The sequence below is a fragment of the Oncorhynchus clarkii genome, chromosome 29, assembly GCF_045791955.1.
Source record: "Oncorhynchus clarkii lewisi isolate Uvic-CL-2024 chromosome 29, UVic_Ocla_1.0, whole genome shotgun sequence".
Lineage (NCBI taxonomy): Eukaryota > Metazoa > Chordata > Actinopteri > Salmoniformes > Salmonidae > Oncorhynchus > Oncorhynchus clarkii.
Genome location: NC_092175.1, coordinates 40,257,961 through 40,275,676, shown reverse-complemented (window position 1 = coordinate 40,275,676; position 17,716 = coordinate 40,257,961). Strand labels below are relative to the sequence as shown.

The following is a 17,716-nucleotide window of genomic DNA, read 5'->3' as shown; positions in this document are numbered from 1 at the left end:
TGTCTTCTACATCTACAGAACAGTAGACCTGCACTGACTCTCATATATACTGTCTTCTACATCTACAGAACAATAGACCTACACTGACTCTCATATAGAGTAGACCTGCACTGACTCTCATATATACTGTATTCTACATCTACAGAACAATAGACCTGCACTGACTCTCATATATACTGTCTTCTACATCTACAGAACTGTAGACCTGCACTGACTCTCATATATACTGTCTTCTACATCTACAGAACAATAGACCTACACTGACTCTCATATAGAGTAGACCTGCACTGACTCTCATATATACTGTCTTCTACATCTACAGAACAATAGACCTGCACTGACTCTCATATAGAGTAGACCTGCACTGACTCTCATATATACTGTCTTCTACATCTACAGAACAGTTGACCTGCACTGACTCTCATATATACTGTCTTCTACATCTACAGAACACTTGACCTGCACTGACTCTCATATATACTGTCTTCTACGGATACAGCTTGAAGTGAATTCTCCTGCTAAACCAGACCTTCACTTTTCATCTCCTCTCATTCCGTCTCTCCTCTTCCTCCTACTCCTCCCGTTCCTTCTCTCCCCTCCTCTCCATTCCTCTCCTCCCCTCATTCCTTCTCTCCTCTCCTCCTCCTCTCATTCCTTCTCTCCTCTCCTCCTCCTCCTCCCCTTCCTTCTCTCCTCCTCCTCCTCCCATTCCTTCTCTCCTCCTCCTCCTCCTCCTCCTCCCATTCCTTCTCTCCTCCTCCTCCTCCTCCTCCTCCTCCCATTCCTTCTCTCCTTTTCCTCCTCCTCCTCCCATTCCTTCTCTCCTCTCCTCCTCCTCCTCCCATTCCTTCTCTCCTCTTCCTCCTCTTCCTCCTCCTCCCATTCCTTCTCTCCTTCTCCTCCCATTCCTTGTCTCCTTTTCCTCCTCCTCCTCCTCCCATTCCTTCTCTCCTCTTCCTCCTCCTCCTCCTCCCATTCCTTCTCTCCTCCTCCTCCCATTCCTTCTCTCCTTTTCCTCCTCCTCTTCCTCCCATTCCTTCTCTCCTCTTCCTCCTCCCCATCCTCCCATTCCTTTTTCTCCTCTCCTCTCTTCACTCTCTCTGCAGGATGATGGTGTGTCGGAGAATGAACAGGAGCTGTCAGTAGCAGGGAAGATAAAGAAACACTTCAACACCAGCCCTATAACTAACGACACCACCGCCGGAGTGTCAGTCATCACGGTATGCCCCGAACAGACTAATGCAGACATACAAAACTATTTCCAGTCTGTTTTTTACTGGGCATTAGACTGTATTGGCTTTGTCTTTGGCTCTAAGGCTGACTGTACTGAGCTGTAAGTCTTACTGGTTTTAAAGGCGTTACTGGTTTCTCTGTAAGTCCTACTGGTTTTAAAGGGATTACTGGTTTCTCTGTAAGTCCTACTGGTTTTAAAGGGATCACTGGTTTCTCTGTAAGTCCTACTGGTTTTAAAGGGATTACTGGTTTCTCTGTAAGTCCTACTGGTTTTAAAGGGATTACTGTGTTCTCTGTAAGTCCTACTGGTTTTAAAGGGATTACTGGTTTCTCTGTAAGTCCTACTGGTTTTAAAGGGATTACTGGTTTCTCTGTAAATCCTACTGGTTTTAAAGGGATTACTGGTTTCTCTGTAAGTCCTACTGGTTTTAAAGGCGTTACTGGTTTCTCTGTAAGTCCTACTGGTTTTAAAGTCATTACTGGTTTCTCTGTAAGTCCTACTGGTTTTAAATGCATTTCTGGTTTCTCTGTAAGTCCTACTGGTTTTAAAGGCATTACTGGTTTCTCTGTAAATCCTACTGGTTTTAAAAGTTACTGTTTTCTTTGTCCTGTTGTGCAGTTGGACCACAGCTTCTCCATGCAGCGCTCTGGGTCGTTGGACTTCCACCAGCACCCGGCCATGTACTGGATAAGGTATAACCTGTTGCCACGACAACCCCCTGCCTCTGCCTATGTTTCCTGTGTCTCCACATACAGTGTGCTGATTGGCTGATGGCTTCTGTGTGCTCTGTCAGCTCCACCCATGCCTCCCCCCCTCCTGCTTTTTTTCATAGGGTCGCTCGGTGTCACTGTTGCTCCTCCCCCTTCCACCTGTTACTCCCAGTGACATCACAGCCTTTCTCCCACTCCTGCTTGATAATGCAGTCTGTGGTAGTTTCTCCTCCTGTCGTAGGAAAGTGTGTGTTGGGTGTGTGTAGGGTTTAGAGTGTGTGTGTGTGTGTGTGTGTGTGGGTGACTCAGCGTGTTTACAGCTGATCTTCCCTTTGTGGCCCTGTTACTAACCTTTTGTCTGTAGAAAAGTGTAACGCTCTCAAACTCTCAAAAAACTGTAGGCTACAGTGAACAATAATTTGATCAACCCGAGGATACTGTATCCGTTGAGGTGTTGAAAGTGTGAGAGAGTGCTCCTTTTTCTTCTAGTGCACCTACCTGTCCCTGCCAATTCTCCAGCAGCTCCTTGAAACTTGAGTTTGCACATGTCTGTCACCATCAGCTTGTGACCTGTGTCGTTTAGTGCTTCTCTTCTCCTCTTCTCTCATCTGGCATTCCTGTCCTCCCTCTCTCTTTCCTCTCCTCTCCTGCTCTACTCCCCTCCCCTCCTCTACTGCTCTACTCCCCTCCCCTCCCCTCCCCTCCCCTCCTCTCCTCTCCTCTCCTCTCCTCTCCTCTCCTCTCCTCTCCTCTCCTCTCCTCTCCTCTCCTCTCCTCTCCTCTCCTCTCCTCTCCTCCCTCTCCTCTCCTCTCCTCTCCTCTCCTCTCCTCTCCTCTCCTCTCCTCTCCTCTCCTCTCCTCTCCTGCTCTGCTCTACTCCCCTCCCCTCCTCTCCCCTCCCCTCCTCTCCCCTCCTGCTCTACTCCCCTCCCCTCCCATCCCCCTCCCCTCCTCTCCTCTCTTCTCCTCTCCTCTCCTCTCCTCTCCTCTCCTCTCCTCTCCTCTCCTCTCCTCTCCTCTCCTCTCTCCCCTCCCCTCCCCTCCCCTCCCCTCCCCTCCCCTCCCCTCCCCTCCCCTCCTGCTCTCCTCCCCTCCCCTCCTCTCCTCTCCTACTCTACTCCCCTCCCCTCCTCTCCTCTCCTGCTCTACTCCGCTCCCCTCCTCTCCTCTATGTATGCTCCTCCACTAACCCGCAGTCTTTAGCATGAGCAGCATCTCTGATGAGCAGCATCTCTGATGAGCAGCATCTCTGATGAGCAGCATCTCTGATTGGTTCTCCTGTGTCTTCTCTACCTCAGGCCACCGCTCTTGATAAGGAGGGGCAGGTTCTCAGACGAAGATGCAACCAGGATGTGAGCTCACGGCCGTTGCCGTTGACAACAACAACAACAACAACAACAACAATGGAAAAACCGGCTAGCTGCCTCCCCAGCCCGACCCTCGCCTCCCTCTTTCTGACCTTTATCCTCGGCTCCGTCCCTAACCCTGACCCCTCCACCAGCCACACCCCGGCGTTGGACGATGAGGATATCTCTCTTAGCTCAGCTGGGACTGTTCGTTCTCCTTTTAGAGGTAGGGAGAGGGGCAATATGTTCTCCTAACTCCCCCTTTTAGAGGTAGGGAGAGGGGCAATATGTTCTCCTAACTCCCCCTTTTAGAGGTAGGGAGAGGGGCAATATGTTCTCCTCACTCCCCCTTTTAGAGGTAGGGAGAGGGGCAATATGTTCTCCTAACTCCCCCTTTTAGAGGTGGGTAGAGGGGAGAGATGGGAGAAGAGGGGTGATACATTCTCCTAACTCCCCCTTTTAATAGTAGTAAGGGGGGATGAGGGGAAGAAGAGGAGGAGGAGAGGATTGAGGTTGTCTGCCCCCCTACCTCTTATTTTAGAAGTAGGGTGGGGGAGGAGCAGAGGAGATGAGGAGGGAGGGAGGGAGGGAGGAAGGACAGGAGTGGTCTCTCTCTGCTCAGCTGGGACTGTTCCTTTAGAGGTAGGGGAGGAAAGTAGAGGAGATAGGGGAGTGGTCTCTCTCCTCTGCTGGGACTGTTCCTTTAGAGGTAGGGGATGGGAAGTAGAGGAGATAGGGGAGTGGTCTCTCTCCTCTGCTGGGACTGTTCCTTTAGAGGTAGGGGAGGAAAGTAGAGGAGATAGGGGAGTGGTCTCTCTCCTCTGCTGGGACTGTTCCTTTAGAGGTAGGGGATGGAAAGTAGAGGAGATAGGGGGGTGGTCTATCCCCCCCCCCCCCCCCCTCCCCCATCTCCCCCTTCTAGAACAGAACAGGGGAGGGGGGTGAAGAGGGACAGGGAATAGGGGAGAGATAGAGAGACTGGGGACAGGGGAGAGATATAGAGACTGGGGACAGGGGAGAGATAGAGAGATTGGGGACAGGGGAGAGATACAGAGACTGGGGACAGGGGAGAGATAGAGAGACTGGGGACAAGGGAAAGATAGAGAGACTGGGGACAAGGGAAAGATAGAGAGACTGGGGACAAGGGAAAGATAGAGAGATTGGGGACAGGGGAGAGATAGAGAGATTGGGGACAGGTCAGTGGCCGATGGTCAAGAAAAAGGAGAAGAGGTGAAGAAGAAGAAGAAGAAGAAGAAGAAGAAGAAGAAGAAGAAGAAGAAGACATAAAGGACTTTTCCAAACGTCTTCTCATGGAACAGAACACACGTTGGAGAGCTGTAGATCTGAAGAGGGTCGACATGCTAGTTAACCCTTTGTGAGGATCAGAGTTCTACGTAGTAGCAAGGACTGTGTCTCCTCTAGATACAGTCTGGGTCAACCTGTACCAGCAGCCACCTATGGGACACCTTTTAATGCAACACTCCATGTTTGTATTTGTCTTTTACATTTATTCATTTTTTCCACCGAGGTTTGAAGAAAAATGATGTCGTGTGGTGGTTAACGTTTCAGAAGAACTTGTTTTGGAAACAGAAAAGAAATAGAGAAATAGAGAAAAATGTGTACGTATATTTAGCTACAGTTAGTTTTTCTGGATGGATCAAGCACTTCCTTGATGAACTGAACTGTCTGATCTCTCTCAAAGCAGCTACAAGAAAGAGAAGAACAGAAAGCGAGAGAAGGTGGTCGATACTCAACTCCATACTCTTCCTCTTCTTCCTCACCCTACTCTCTCCAGAACAGTGATGTCTTTCTGTAGTGTTTGGCTACTAGCTATACTTCAGTACACATGAACAATTTACAGACCATAACTCACCTTCATGCTAGTTGCATCTGGACTCCACTTTCAGGTCCAGTAGACAGGGGTTTATTATGACTAAGAGAAGACCAGGGGTCTGTTCAGTAGACAGGGGTTTATTATGGCTAAGAGAAGACCAGGGGTCTGTTCAGTAGACAGGGGTTTATTATGGCTAAGAGAAGACCAGGGGTCTGTTCAGTAGACAGGGGTTTATTATGAATTAAGAGAAGACCAGGGGTCTGTTCAGTAGACAGGGGGTTTATTATGGCTAAGAGAAGACCAGGGGTCTGTTCAGTAGACAGGGGTTTATTATGGCTAAGAGAAGACCAGGGGTCTGTTCAGTAGACAGGGGTTTATTATGGTTAAGAGAAGACCAGGGGTCTGTTCAGTAGACACAAAACGTTTCTAAATCTAGTAGGAACCAAACTAACTTGGTTAATTAGAAAGTTAATTAACGTTTTCCTTATTTGACACTTTTCTGAACGTGACTCAACCCCCGAGGTACTCTCTCTGTCCGTTGACACACAGTGTTGCAGGTAGAAATAACAAAACATAGATCAAATTTCACAAGGAAAACAGAGAACAATGTATTTTCTATCTATGTAATCTACATCTGCAACCCTATTCACTGTTCTCTCCATGTAGCCAGAGGAGCACAGTGAGAGAAGTCTCAAAATGGCACCCGTAGGGTTCTGGTCAGACGTAGTGGACTATATTGAATAAGGTGCCATCTTGGACTTATATCCGGACTAACTAACTCTTGTAACAGAACATGTTTTGGTGACAGGGTCTTGTTTGTACTCTATGTAAATAATATAATTTAATTTATTTTAATAGTTCACAATATATTTCTTTATCTACATCTAAAAAACAACATAACAATACGAGTCAGTGTACATTCATATCGAATAAACAGTCGGCATGGATCAACTTCCTGTCACACGACTCGAGGAATGACGACAACTTCCTCTTCACGGTGTCTTCAGGGTACTGTAGTCACAGAGTTTCTAAACTCGCGAGACTTATGGGAGCGTTTGCGAAGCAGATTCGGCGGACCTGACCGAGGTTAAGAGAAGTTGAGAATGATTCCTTTCAGTTGTCAATCTATTTTTAAAAAGGCAAAAACCTAGATTTAAACCTAAACCTAGAGTTAAACCTAAACCTAGATTTAAACCTAAACCTAGATTTAAACCTAAACCTAGAGTTAAACCTAAACCTAGATTTAAACCTAAACCTAGATTTAAACCTAAACCTAGAGTTAAACCTAAACCTAGATTTAAACCTAAACCTAGATTTAAACCTAAACCTAGATTTAAACCTAAACCTAGAGTTAAACCTAAACCTAGAGTTAAACCTAAACCTAGAGTTAAACCTAAACCTAGAGTTAAACCTAAACCTAGATTTAAACCTAAACCTAGAGTTAAACCTAAACCTAGATTTAAACCTAAACCTAGATTTAAACCTAAACCTAGATTTAAACCTAAACCTAGAGTTAAACCTAAACCTAGATTTAAACCGATGTTCTGAGTAGCTGACCATGTTATTACTTCAACCCCGTCAAACGTGTCACACTGACACCTTCTCATTTTCATCAAACAAACAAAAACAAAACAAAAAACAGCTTGATATCGAAAGAGTCGATGACCGTTAGACCCCGATGACGTGTTTCTGTGCATGAGTTTATGCGAGCCAACGTCGTCATGACATCGCCGTGATCGGGGAGGAGGGGGGGGGGGTTCTATTGGAGAAGTTGTTTCTACATATATCTTCACACCTAACCATCTGTGCTGTAGTATTTAACCAGTCATCACAGTAGCTGTCTGGGAAACGCGAGGCGTTCAGTTCAACTCCTCTCCCCAGTGTATTAGAATCAGTTGTATGCGATACCTATACCTCTGTTCAACTAATAAAGTCAATACTGTTGGCCTGCGTGTGGGATTTTATTTAATGAATATACTCTAAATGAAATCAGAAATGAATAGTGTATGTTATGGGTTCCTCTTATGAGTTCCATTACGGGTTCCTCTTATGGGTTCCATTATGGGTTCCATTACGGGTTCCTCTTATGGGTTCCATGATGGGTTCCATTATGGGTTCCTCGTATGGGTTCCTCTTATGAGTTCCATTATGGGTTCCTCTTTTGGGTTCCATTATGGGTTCCTCTTATGGGTTCCATTATGGGTTCCTCTTATGAGTTCCATTATGGGTTCCATTATGGGTTCCTCTTTTGGGTTCCATTATGGGTTCCTCTTATGGGTTCCATTATGGGTTCCTCTTATGAGTTCCATTATGGATTCCATTATGGGTTCCATTATGTGTTCCTCTTATGGGTTCCATTATGGATTCCATTATGGGTTCCATTATGGGTTCCTATTATGGGTTCCTCTAGGTTCCTCTTATGAGTTCCATTATGGGTTCCTCTTATGAGTTCCATTATGGATTCCATTATGGGTTCCATTTTGGGTTCCATTATGGGTTCCATTATGGGTTCCTCTTATGGGTTCCATTATGGGTTCCTCTAGGTTCCTCTTATGAGTTCCATTATGGGTTCCTCTTATGGGTTCCATTATGGGTTCCATTATGGGTTCCATTATGGGTTCCTCTTATGGGTTCCATTATGGGTTCCATTATAGTTTCCTCTTATGGGTTCCTCTGGGTTCCATTCTGGGTTCCTCTGCCAAGGAGTTGTTGATGCATGCCAGCTATTTCAACTCCTGGATGGTATTTTAAGTATCAGCTCAGCACATCATATGTTATAACAATCTGTTACCCGACGGCAAAGTCAATGACGAAGCAACCGTTGGTTGGTGCTTGCAACGTCTGAGTAAGGGAAGTAAGGGAACGTAACCAATAGTTCCCCCCCCCCGGAGAATTTGATTAGATGGCACATTTGAGGGCCTTTTCTCAATCTGTTTACATCGACTCCTTGCATCCTCTCCTCCTTTCCTCTCCTCCTTTTGAAAACGTCAAAGGGAAGCAAGGAGAGGAAAACCTGGAAACAAATGTCTGACTTGCGCCTACATGGGCTCGTTCAAGTTTCATAGTGTTGCATTAGGTTTTTAAAATGGTCAGTATATCCCTACCTGTCGACGGCATGAACTTCACATAAATCATGTGATCAAAGGTCATGAAGTTTTGACTGCAGTCTACTGCAAGTTTCTGCTCTTTGACGACTTCATCCATGTTGGGAGACTCTCTATTGTCTACCAATTATTATGATGTTTTTGTTTGACCCACACGAACGTGACCAAAGACATGACTGAAACAGGAACCAACTTGTTGTGATTTTTGTGTTCAGTGGATACAGTGCCTTCCAAAAATATTCAGACCCCTTGACTTTTTCCACATTTTGTTACTTTAAAGCCTTATTATAACATGGATTAAATACAAATAAATCCTCAGCAAACTACAAACAAATACCCCATAATTTTGAATTTTCTGCACATTTTTATTTAAGTATTCAGACCCTTTGCTGAGAGATTCAAAATTGAACTCAGGTGCATCCTGTGTCCATTGATCATCCTTGAGACATTTCTACAACTTGATTGGAGTCCACCTGTGGTCAATTCAATTGATTGGACATGATTTGGAAAGGCACACACCTGTCTATATAAGGTCCCACAGTTGCAAGCGCATATCAGTGCAAGAACCAAGTCACAAAGTCAAAGGAATTGTCCATAGAGCTACGAGACAGGACTGTGATGAGGAACAGATCTGGGGAAGAGTACCAAAAAATGTCTGCAGGATTGAAGGTCCCCATGAACACAGTGGCCTCCATCATTCCTGAATGGAAGAAGTTTGGAGCCACCAAGACTCTTCCTAGAGCTGGGCGCCCGGCCAAACTGAGCAATCATGGGAGAAGGGCATTGGTCTGGGAGGTGACCAAGAACCCGATGGTCACTCTGGCAGAGCTCCAGAGTTCTACTGTGGAGATTGGCGAACTTTCCAGAAGGAGAACCACCTCTGCAGCACTCCACCAATCAGGACTTTATGGCATTCTGAAGCTGAGCTGCAGCCTTCATTATTGGAGGAGATAAACAATGCTATTCTGTCCCTATTAATAAACAGGTAGGCCCACCTCTTATGTTTTAAATAGGAAGAACATAACAATAATATCGGGGACACCAGGGCTGGTTTTCATAGCTGATTTTGATCAAGTACGACTGGAGTTTATATATAAATGCCTAGAATATTTCAATTTTGGGGAATCTCTTATAAAATGGGTTAAAGTTATGTATAGTAACCCTAGGTGTAAAATAGTAAATAATGGCTACTTCTCAGAAAGTTTTAATCCATCTAGAGGAGTAAAACAAGGTTGTCCATTATCGGCATATCTATTTATTATTGAAATTGAATTGTTAGCTGTTAAGATCAAACAATAATATTAAGTGATTAGAAATCCGTGGCTTAAAAACTAAGGTGTCATTGTACGCTGATGATTCATGTTATCTTTTAATACCACAATTAGAATCTCTCCACGGCCTCATAGGACGATCTATATACTTTTGCTATCCTCTCTGAATTAAAACCAAATTATGATAAGTGTATTGGATTGTATTTTTTTTACGTATTGGATTTTACATTACCGTGTAGTTTACCAATTAAATGGTCTGACGGAGATGTGGATATACTCGGTATACAAATCCCAAAAGAAAGAAATGATCTCATTCCATACCATTTGTATAGAACGTTAGCAACAATAGATAAGATCTTGCTACCATGGAAAGGAAAATACCTGTCTATTTGTGGAAAAATCACCCTGAGTAACTCTTTAGTTATATCGCAGTTTACCTATTTGCTTATGGTTTTGCCTACACCTAGTGACCTGCTTTTTAAATTATATGAACAAAAATATTCAATTTTATTTGGAACGGCAAGCCAGACAAAATTAAAAGGGCCCATTTATATAACGAATATGAATTCGGAGGGCAGAAATGATTAAATATTAAAGCATTAGACCTCTCACTAAATGCATCAGTTGCACAAATGTTATACTTAAATCCAAACTGGTTCTCTAGTAGATTGGTAAGAATGTCTCATCCTGTGTTCAAGAAGGGCCTTTTTCCCTTCATTCAGATTACACCTGCTCACTTTCAGTTGTTTGAAAAGGAAATCATCTCCAAAATATCATTATTTTTTAAACAACCCTTAATAAATTGGTTGCAATTTCAGATTAATCCACCTGAAAAGACAGAAAAAGTAATACAACAAATATTGTAGTTAAACTCAAATATACTAATTGATTAAAAAAAAATGTATTTTTCGAAGAAATGTTTAGAAAAGGTATAATTTTAGTGAATTATATCATACATAGGACTGGTGGAGTTATGTCACACATGCAGCTAACACAGACATATGGAAATGTCTGCTCTACCCAAAATTACAACCAACTAATTGCAGCATTACCACAAAAATGGAAGAGGCAAGTAGAAGGGAAAAAAGTAAGGAACTTGTATGTTGGCCCTGTATTAAAGAACATAAATGGTTAAAGAATAGTGTGCTAGATAAAAACATATACCAATTTCATTTAAGGACCAAAATACTGACAGCTGTGCCATATAAATTGCAAAATAGTTGGGAAGAGATTTTCGATGTAGCCATTCCATGGCACATGGTTTATGAATTGATACGCAAAACAACGCCGGATTCAAAACTTTGAATTTTTCAGTTTAAATTACTATACAAAATTCTTGCAACCAACAGAATGTTATATATATATGGGGGATACAATCTTCCCAGCTCTGCAGATTTTGCTGTGAAGAGGCAGAGACATTAGATCATTTATTTTGGTATTGTCCATATGTAGCTCGTTTTTGGTCACAGGTCCAGGAATGGCTGAAGAATTGCAATATTTGCCTAGAGCTAACGCTGCAGATTGCAATACTGGGTGATTCGAAAAGCGATAGTCAATCAATCAATAATATAATAATTATTTTAGCAAAAATGTTTATTTTAATTTACAATCTGTAGAAGCTATGAGAATAGAATAGTTCAGCACTTTTGTGAAGCATCACAGCACAGTTGAAAAATATATGTGTCTATATAGGTATGTGTATGTATGTGTATGTATATATGTGTATATGTACGTCTATATAGGTATGTGTATGTATATATGTGTATATGTATGTCTATATAGGTATGTGTATGTATATATGTGTATATGTACGTCTATATAGGTATGTGTATGTATATATGTGTATATGTATGCATATGTGTATGTATATGGATATATTTACCCCAAAAAATATATGGGGGATTGGAAGTGATGCAGACAATTACATTGATGGAAGCAATATTAAACTGATCCACCCCTTAAAAAAATTATAAAAAGTTAGAACATAATCCCAGAGTGGCAACGTTTACTACCTAAAAAACTGGAATCATCTGGTCACCACCAGTGTTGTGAATACAGTGAAGTCGTTGACACAACAAACAATGGGACGTCTTTTCACGCTGAGATTTATTTGTCAAAGGTCCTCGGTGGCTCTGTGTAAACTATGCGATTATATTGGAGACAGGTTTATATCAGTGAATGGCATCTAATTACTGTATCTCTAAGTGGCAGCCATTTTGTTATTGTATCTCTAAGTGGCAGCCATTTTGTTATTGTATCTCTAAGTGGCAACCAGTTTGTTATTGTATCTCTAAGTGGCAGGCATTTTGTTAATGTATCTCTAAGTGGCAGCCATTTTGTTATTGTATCTCTAAGTGGCAGCCATTTTGTTATTGTATCTCTAAGTGGCAGCCATTTTGTTATTGTATCTCTAAGTGGCAGCCATTTTGTTATTGTATCTCTAAGTGGCAGCCATTTTGTTATTGTATCTCTAAGTGGCAGCCATTTTGTTATTGTATCTCTAAGTGGCAGCCATTTTGTTATTGTATCTCTAAGTGGCAGCCATTTTGTTATTGTATCTCTAAGTTGCAGCATTTTGTTATTGTATCTCTAAGTGGCAGCCATTTTGTTATTGTATCTCTAAGTAGCAGCCATTTTGTTATTGTATCTCTAAGTAGCAGCCATTTTGTTATTGTATCTCTAAGTAGCAGCCATTTTGTTATTGTATCTCTAAGTAGCAGCATTTTGTTATTGTATCTCTAAGTGGCAGCCATTTTGTTATTGTATCTCTAAGTAGCAGCCATTTTGTTATTGTATCTCTAAGTAGCAGCCATTTTGTTATTGTATCTCTAAGTAGCAGCCATTTTGTTATTGTATCTCTAAGTAACAGCCATTTAGCAACCAGGGAAACTATTGTTCTGCCTGACTGTGGTGCTTTTTATCTGAATTGTTAGGATTATCTTGTGACCAGAAAAAAACTACTTATTTTGCTCAAATAGAGAGATAATTAAATAGTGTTTTCTTTGAAAAGATGGGCCTGGCTGAGAATAGAACATTCAGTTTTCTGCCTCATGGTGGTGCTGTTATCTTGTTATTTTCTGGATTATCTCATGATGAGAACAAAACTACTTATTTTACTCAACTAGAAACTGAAATAAATGGCGTTGCTTTAAAAAGATGTCTCTGACTGACATGGGCTCTTTCCTCACCTTATTATCCTCGTGGTTATCCATGGTTGTTGGTTCTTTACCAGGTAACAACAAGTGAAAAGGACTGAAACAATATACTCCTTATTTTACACAACTAGAAATTAATATAAATGGTGTTTCTTTGAAAATATGTGCCTGGCTGACATGACAAATACAATAAGGGGAAATATCCACAGACACAATCTGATTATCTCTTTATTTACAATACTGGTTGCCATGGTTAACACAAACAAAGGACATTGAATGCCACCTGAATTGACTCTGAAAAGTAAAGTGCAGAATCCTACAGTATCACAGAGGTCAAACAGGTGTGTGTGTTAGTCATATTATCCAGTGTACACAGTAACAATATTGATTATTCTCTACCCACAGTGTATGTGGTATATTGTGGTCTTAGCCCCCCAGTGCATGTGGTGTTCTATGGTCTTAGCCCCCCAGTGTATGTGGTGTTCTATGGTCTTAGCCCCCCAGTGTATGTGGTGCACTGTGCTTTAAAAGTTTTGAGCTTATGCCCGCGACTGTTAGTGGTAGATGGTGGCATTGTCACACCCTGATCTGTTTCACCTGTCTTTGTGCTTGTCTCCACACCGCTCCAGGTGTCACCTATCTTCCCCATTATCCCCTGTGTATTTATACCTGTGTTCACTGTTTGTCTGTTGCCAGTTTGTTTTGTTCGTCAAGCCTTCCGGCGTTTTACCCCACTGCTCCTGTCTTTTCCCAGTTTTGACCATTTCTACCTGCCTGACCCTGAGCCTGCCTGCCATTCTGTACCTTTTCACACTACCCTGGATTATTGACCTCTACCTGCCCTGACCCTGAGCCTGCCTGTCGTTCTGTACCTTACGGACTCTGATCTGAATTAATAACCTCTGCCTGCCCTTGACCTGTCGTTTTGGCTGCCCCCTGTTCTAGTAATACACTTGTGTTACTTTGACACTGTCTGCAGCTGGGTCTTCTCCTGATAGTAGATGGTGGCATTCTGTCATTGCACCACACTATCACAAGGGAGAGCTAGAACGCTGATTTATCGGTAGTCTAAACTGTGGCACAAATGGACTATTTTTTTGTAAATTAATGGAGGTGTTTTCAGTTTGAGAGTCACTCTTCTCTGGCACTATTGTCTTACATCAGGCAACAACAACAAAAAAACTGTTGGTGGTCCTGGAGTTAACACAGAACTTGGGTGAATAGGTGGGCATTTGGTTTATCTCCCTCTAAAAACAGATATAAATACATCTAAATAACAAACTGGCTATATTTACAAATTAGTAAGAATGTTTCACCCCATGTTCAAGAATGTCCTTCTCCCCTTTATTCAGATTACAACCTCTCACTTTCGGTTATTTGAAAACAAAATCATGGAGCTGGAGGCATTTTGTTTTTCACAAGCGTATCAGGCTGTGAATTCTGCAAACAACGTTTACAGGATGGGCTATTAGCAGGTAAATAGACTCTTCAACCTTTACAAAAGGATAGTCTAATAGCTCGGCTACTGTAGGTGGGGGGAAAAAAAACTCCAGTCTCAACGTCAACAGGGAAGAGGCGACTCCGTGATGCTGGCCTTCTAGGCAGAGTTCCTCTGTCCAGTGTCTGTAATCTTTTGCCCATCTTAATCTTTTCTTTTTATTGGGCCGTTTGAGATATGGCTTTTTCTTTGCAACTCTCACCAGTATCCTGGAGTCACCTCCTCCTGTTTTGCGGGTACTTTTTAATGAAGCTGCCAGTTGAGGACTTGTGAGGCGTATGTTTCTCAAACTAGACACTAATGTACTTGTCCTCTTGCTCAGTTGTGCACCGGGGCCTCCCACTCCTCTTTATATTCTGGTTAAAGCCAGTTTGCGCTGTTCTGTGAAGGAAGTAGTACACAGTGTTGTACGAGATCTTCAGTTTCATGGCAATTTCTCGTATGGAATTGCCTTCATTCTTCAGAACGAGAATAGACTGACGAGTTTCAGAAGAAAGTTATTTGTTTCTAGCCATTTTGAGCCTGTAATTGAACCCACAAATGCTGATGCTCCAGATACTCAACTAGAATCAAGAAGGCCAGTTTTATTGCTTCTTTAAATCAGAACAACAGTTTTCAGCTGTGCTAACATAATTGCAAAAGGGTTTTCTAATGATCAATTAGCCTTTTAAAATGATAAACTTGGATTAGCTAACACAATGCGCCATTGGAACAGAGGAGTGATGGTTTCTGATAATGGGCCTCTGTACGCCTATGTAGATATTCCATAAAAAAATCAGCCGTTTCCAGCTACAACAGTCATTTACAACATTAACAATGTCTACACTGTATTTCCGATCAATTTTATGTTATTTTAATGGACAAAAAAAAAGGACATTTCTAATTGACCCCAAACTTTCGAATAGTAGTGTACAGGAGAACCTCCAGCAGGGTTTTATATTATATTTATTTACATCTACATCACCCGTCTCCTCAAGCTTCTTTTTTGTTAAGAAGAAAGATGGAGGACTGCGCCCCTGCATTGATTATTGAACTCTGAATAAAGCCACCATTAAGTTCAGCTATCCTTTACCCCTCATCCCAACCATCATCAAACAAATGCACCGCGCGCAGTGCTTCACGAATCTGGCCTTGAGGAGCGCCTACCTTCTGGTGCGCATTCGTGCAGCCGACGAATGGAAAATGTATTTTTCTACCACCACAGGCTTAATGCTCCTTCAGTCTTCCAGGCCTTTATTGCTTGGACGGGCGTACTGGTTTGTACACGCCCAGCGTGTCTCGTTGGTCAGGTCTGTGCTGGGAAGATTGTTGGAGCATGATCTATATGTTAAACAAGAGAAGTGTTTTGTTTTTCCAGCGGTCCGTGACCTTTTTGGGCTACCTCATATCCACGGAGGGAATGGAGATGGAGGAGCCTCGCGTCAGCGCAGCCAGGTCAAGGCCCACCCCCAACTCCGTGAAACCAGTCCAGTCCAGTACCTGGACCCCTCACCTCCCTTCATCGTTGAGGTGGATGCCCCGAAGTAGGAGTCGGGACAGTGATGTCCCAGCACACCGGAACCCCTCCAAAGCTGCGGCCCTGCGCCTTTTACTCTAAGCAGCTGAGCCCCGCCCAGAGGAACATAGGGGACTGGGACCTATTTTTGGTCAAGAAGGCTCAGAAGGTGTGGAGGCTGGAGTTGTCCTAACACCCTTTCCTGGTGTGGAGGCTAAACCAGAGCCAGGTTCCAATTCACACTTTCTTATACGTCTCTTCCTGCTCCATCTGTGCCCAGTCAAAGACACCTCCCTTATGGAAAGCTCCTTGCACTGCCGGTTACACAACGACCCTGGTCAGTGAGTGAGTGAGTGAGTGAGTGAGTGAGTGAGTGAGTGAGTGAGTGAGTGAGTGAGTGAGTGAGAGAGAGAGAGAGAGAGAGAGAGAGAGAGAGAGAGTCAGTGAAAGAGAGTTAGAGAGTCAGAGAAAGAGAGAGAGAGACAGAGAGACAGAGAGATAGAGAGAGAGACAGAGAGAGAGAGAGACAGAGACAGAGAGAAACTAACTGTTTGCTTAAGGTATTTTTTTTATTCCTCATTAAATATTCAAATGATACTGTATCTGTCTTACGTGTGTGTGTGTGCATGTGTTTGTGTGTGTGCATGTGCAATTGTATGCATGTCATAGTGAGTGTACGTGCATGCATTTGTGTTTGAGATTGTGCATGAGTTTGTGTGTGTGTATGTGTGTGTGTGTTTTATGTGTGTGTCCCCTCTAGCCCCTATCTCTATGAATAATGTATGTAGGAAGAGTAGGGGTTTGGCAAATCAAGAATCCCTGAATGCTCTTCCTTTTAAATTATTAATTCAAAGAAATCCAGACTTTGGAGGACACTTTCTCTTCTTCATACTTCTTCACCTAATATATTTCCTTCTTGGTCACGTGGCCAACCAGAGGACCTGGGTTCAGATGGTCACAGGGCCTACCAGAGGACCTGGGTTCAGATGGTCACGGGGTCTACCAGAGGACCTGGGTTCAGATGGTCACGGGCCCTACCAGAGGATCTGGGTTCAGATGGTCACGGGGCCTACCAGAGGATCTGGGTTCAGATGGTCACGGGGCCTACCAGAAGACCTGGGTTCAGATGGTCACGGGGTCTACCAGAGGACCTGGGTTCAGATGGTCACGGGGCCTACCAGAGGATCTGGGTTCAGATGGTCACAGGGCCTACCAGAGGGCCTGGGTTCAGATGGTAATGGGGCCTACCAGAGGATCTGGGTTCAGATGGTCATTGGGCCTACCAGAAGATCTGGGTTCAGATGGTCACGGGGCCTACCAGAGGATCTGGGTTCAGATGGTCACGGGGCCTACCAGAGGATCTGGGTTCAGATGATCACGGGGCCTACCAGAGGATCTGGGTTCAGATGGTCACGAGGCCTACCAGAGGATCTGAGTTCAGATGGTCACAGGGCCTACAGTACCAGAGGATCTGGGTACATATGGTCACGGGGCCTACCAGAGGACCTAGGTTCAGATGGTCATAGGGCCTACCAGAGGATCTGGGTTCAGATGGTCACGGGGCCTACCAGAGGATCTGGGTTCAGATGGTCACAGGGCCTACAGTACCAGATGAACTGGTTTCAGATGGTCACAGGGCCTACCAGAGGAGCTAGGTTCAGATGGTCTTAGGGCCTACCAGAGGATCTGGGTTCAGATGGTCAAGGTGTCTACCAGAGGATCTGGGTTCAGATGGTCATGGTGTCTACCAGAGGATCTGGGTTCAGATGGTCAAGGGGTCTACCAGAGGATCTGGGTTCAGATGGTCACAGGGCCTACAGTACCAGAGGATCTGGGTTCAGATGGTCACAGAGCCTACAGTACCAGAGGATCTGGGTTCAGATGGTCAAGGTCTACCAGAGGATCTGGGTTCAGATGGTCACAGGGCCTACCAGAGGATCTGGGTTCATTATATCTATTAGCTATTATACAGTATGGAAAGCTGTTATACAGTATGGAAAGCTATTATACAGTATGGAAAGCTATTTTACAGTATGGAAAGCTATTATACAGTATGGAAAGCTATTATA

The 17,716-nt window shown here is 43.5% G+C and overlaps 1 protein-coding gene across 1 annotated transcript in view; it reads left to right on the top strand.

Moving 5' to 3' along the window:
- The window catches only part of LOC139388376 (doublecortin-like kinase 1a), a 276,508-nt gene extending 273,020 nt beyond the window's left edge, over positions 1–3,488 (top strand). Inside the window, exons 15-17 of the mRNA XM_071134993.1 lie at positions 1,107–1,220; positions 1,853–1,926; positions 3,243–3,488. Of these exons, the coding sequence (XP_070991094.1) occupies positions 1,107–1,220; positions 1,853–1,926; positions 3,243–3,300 (246 nt within the window). The 3' untranslated portion in view covers positions 3,301–3,488. The remainder of the gene's footprint in view (positions 1–1,106; positions 1,221–1,852; positions 1,927–3,242) is intronic.
- The last annotated feature ends 14,228 nt before the right edge of the window (positions 3,489–17,716 follow it).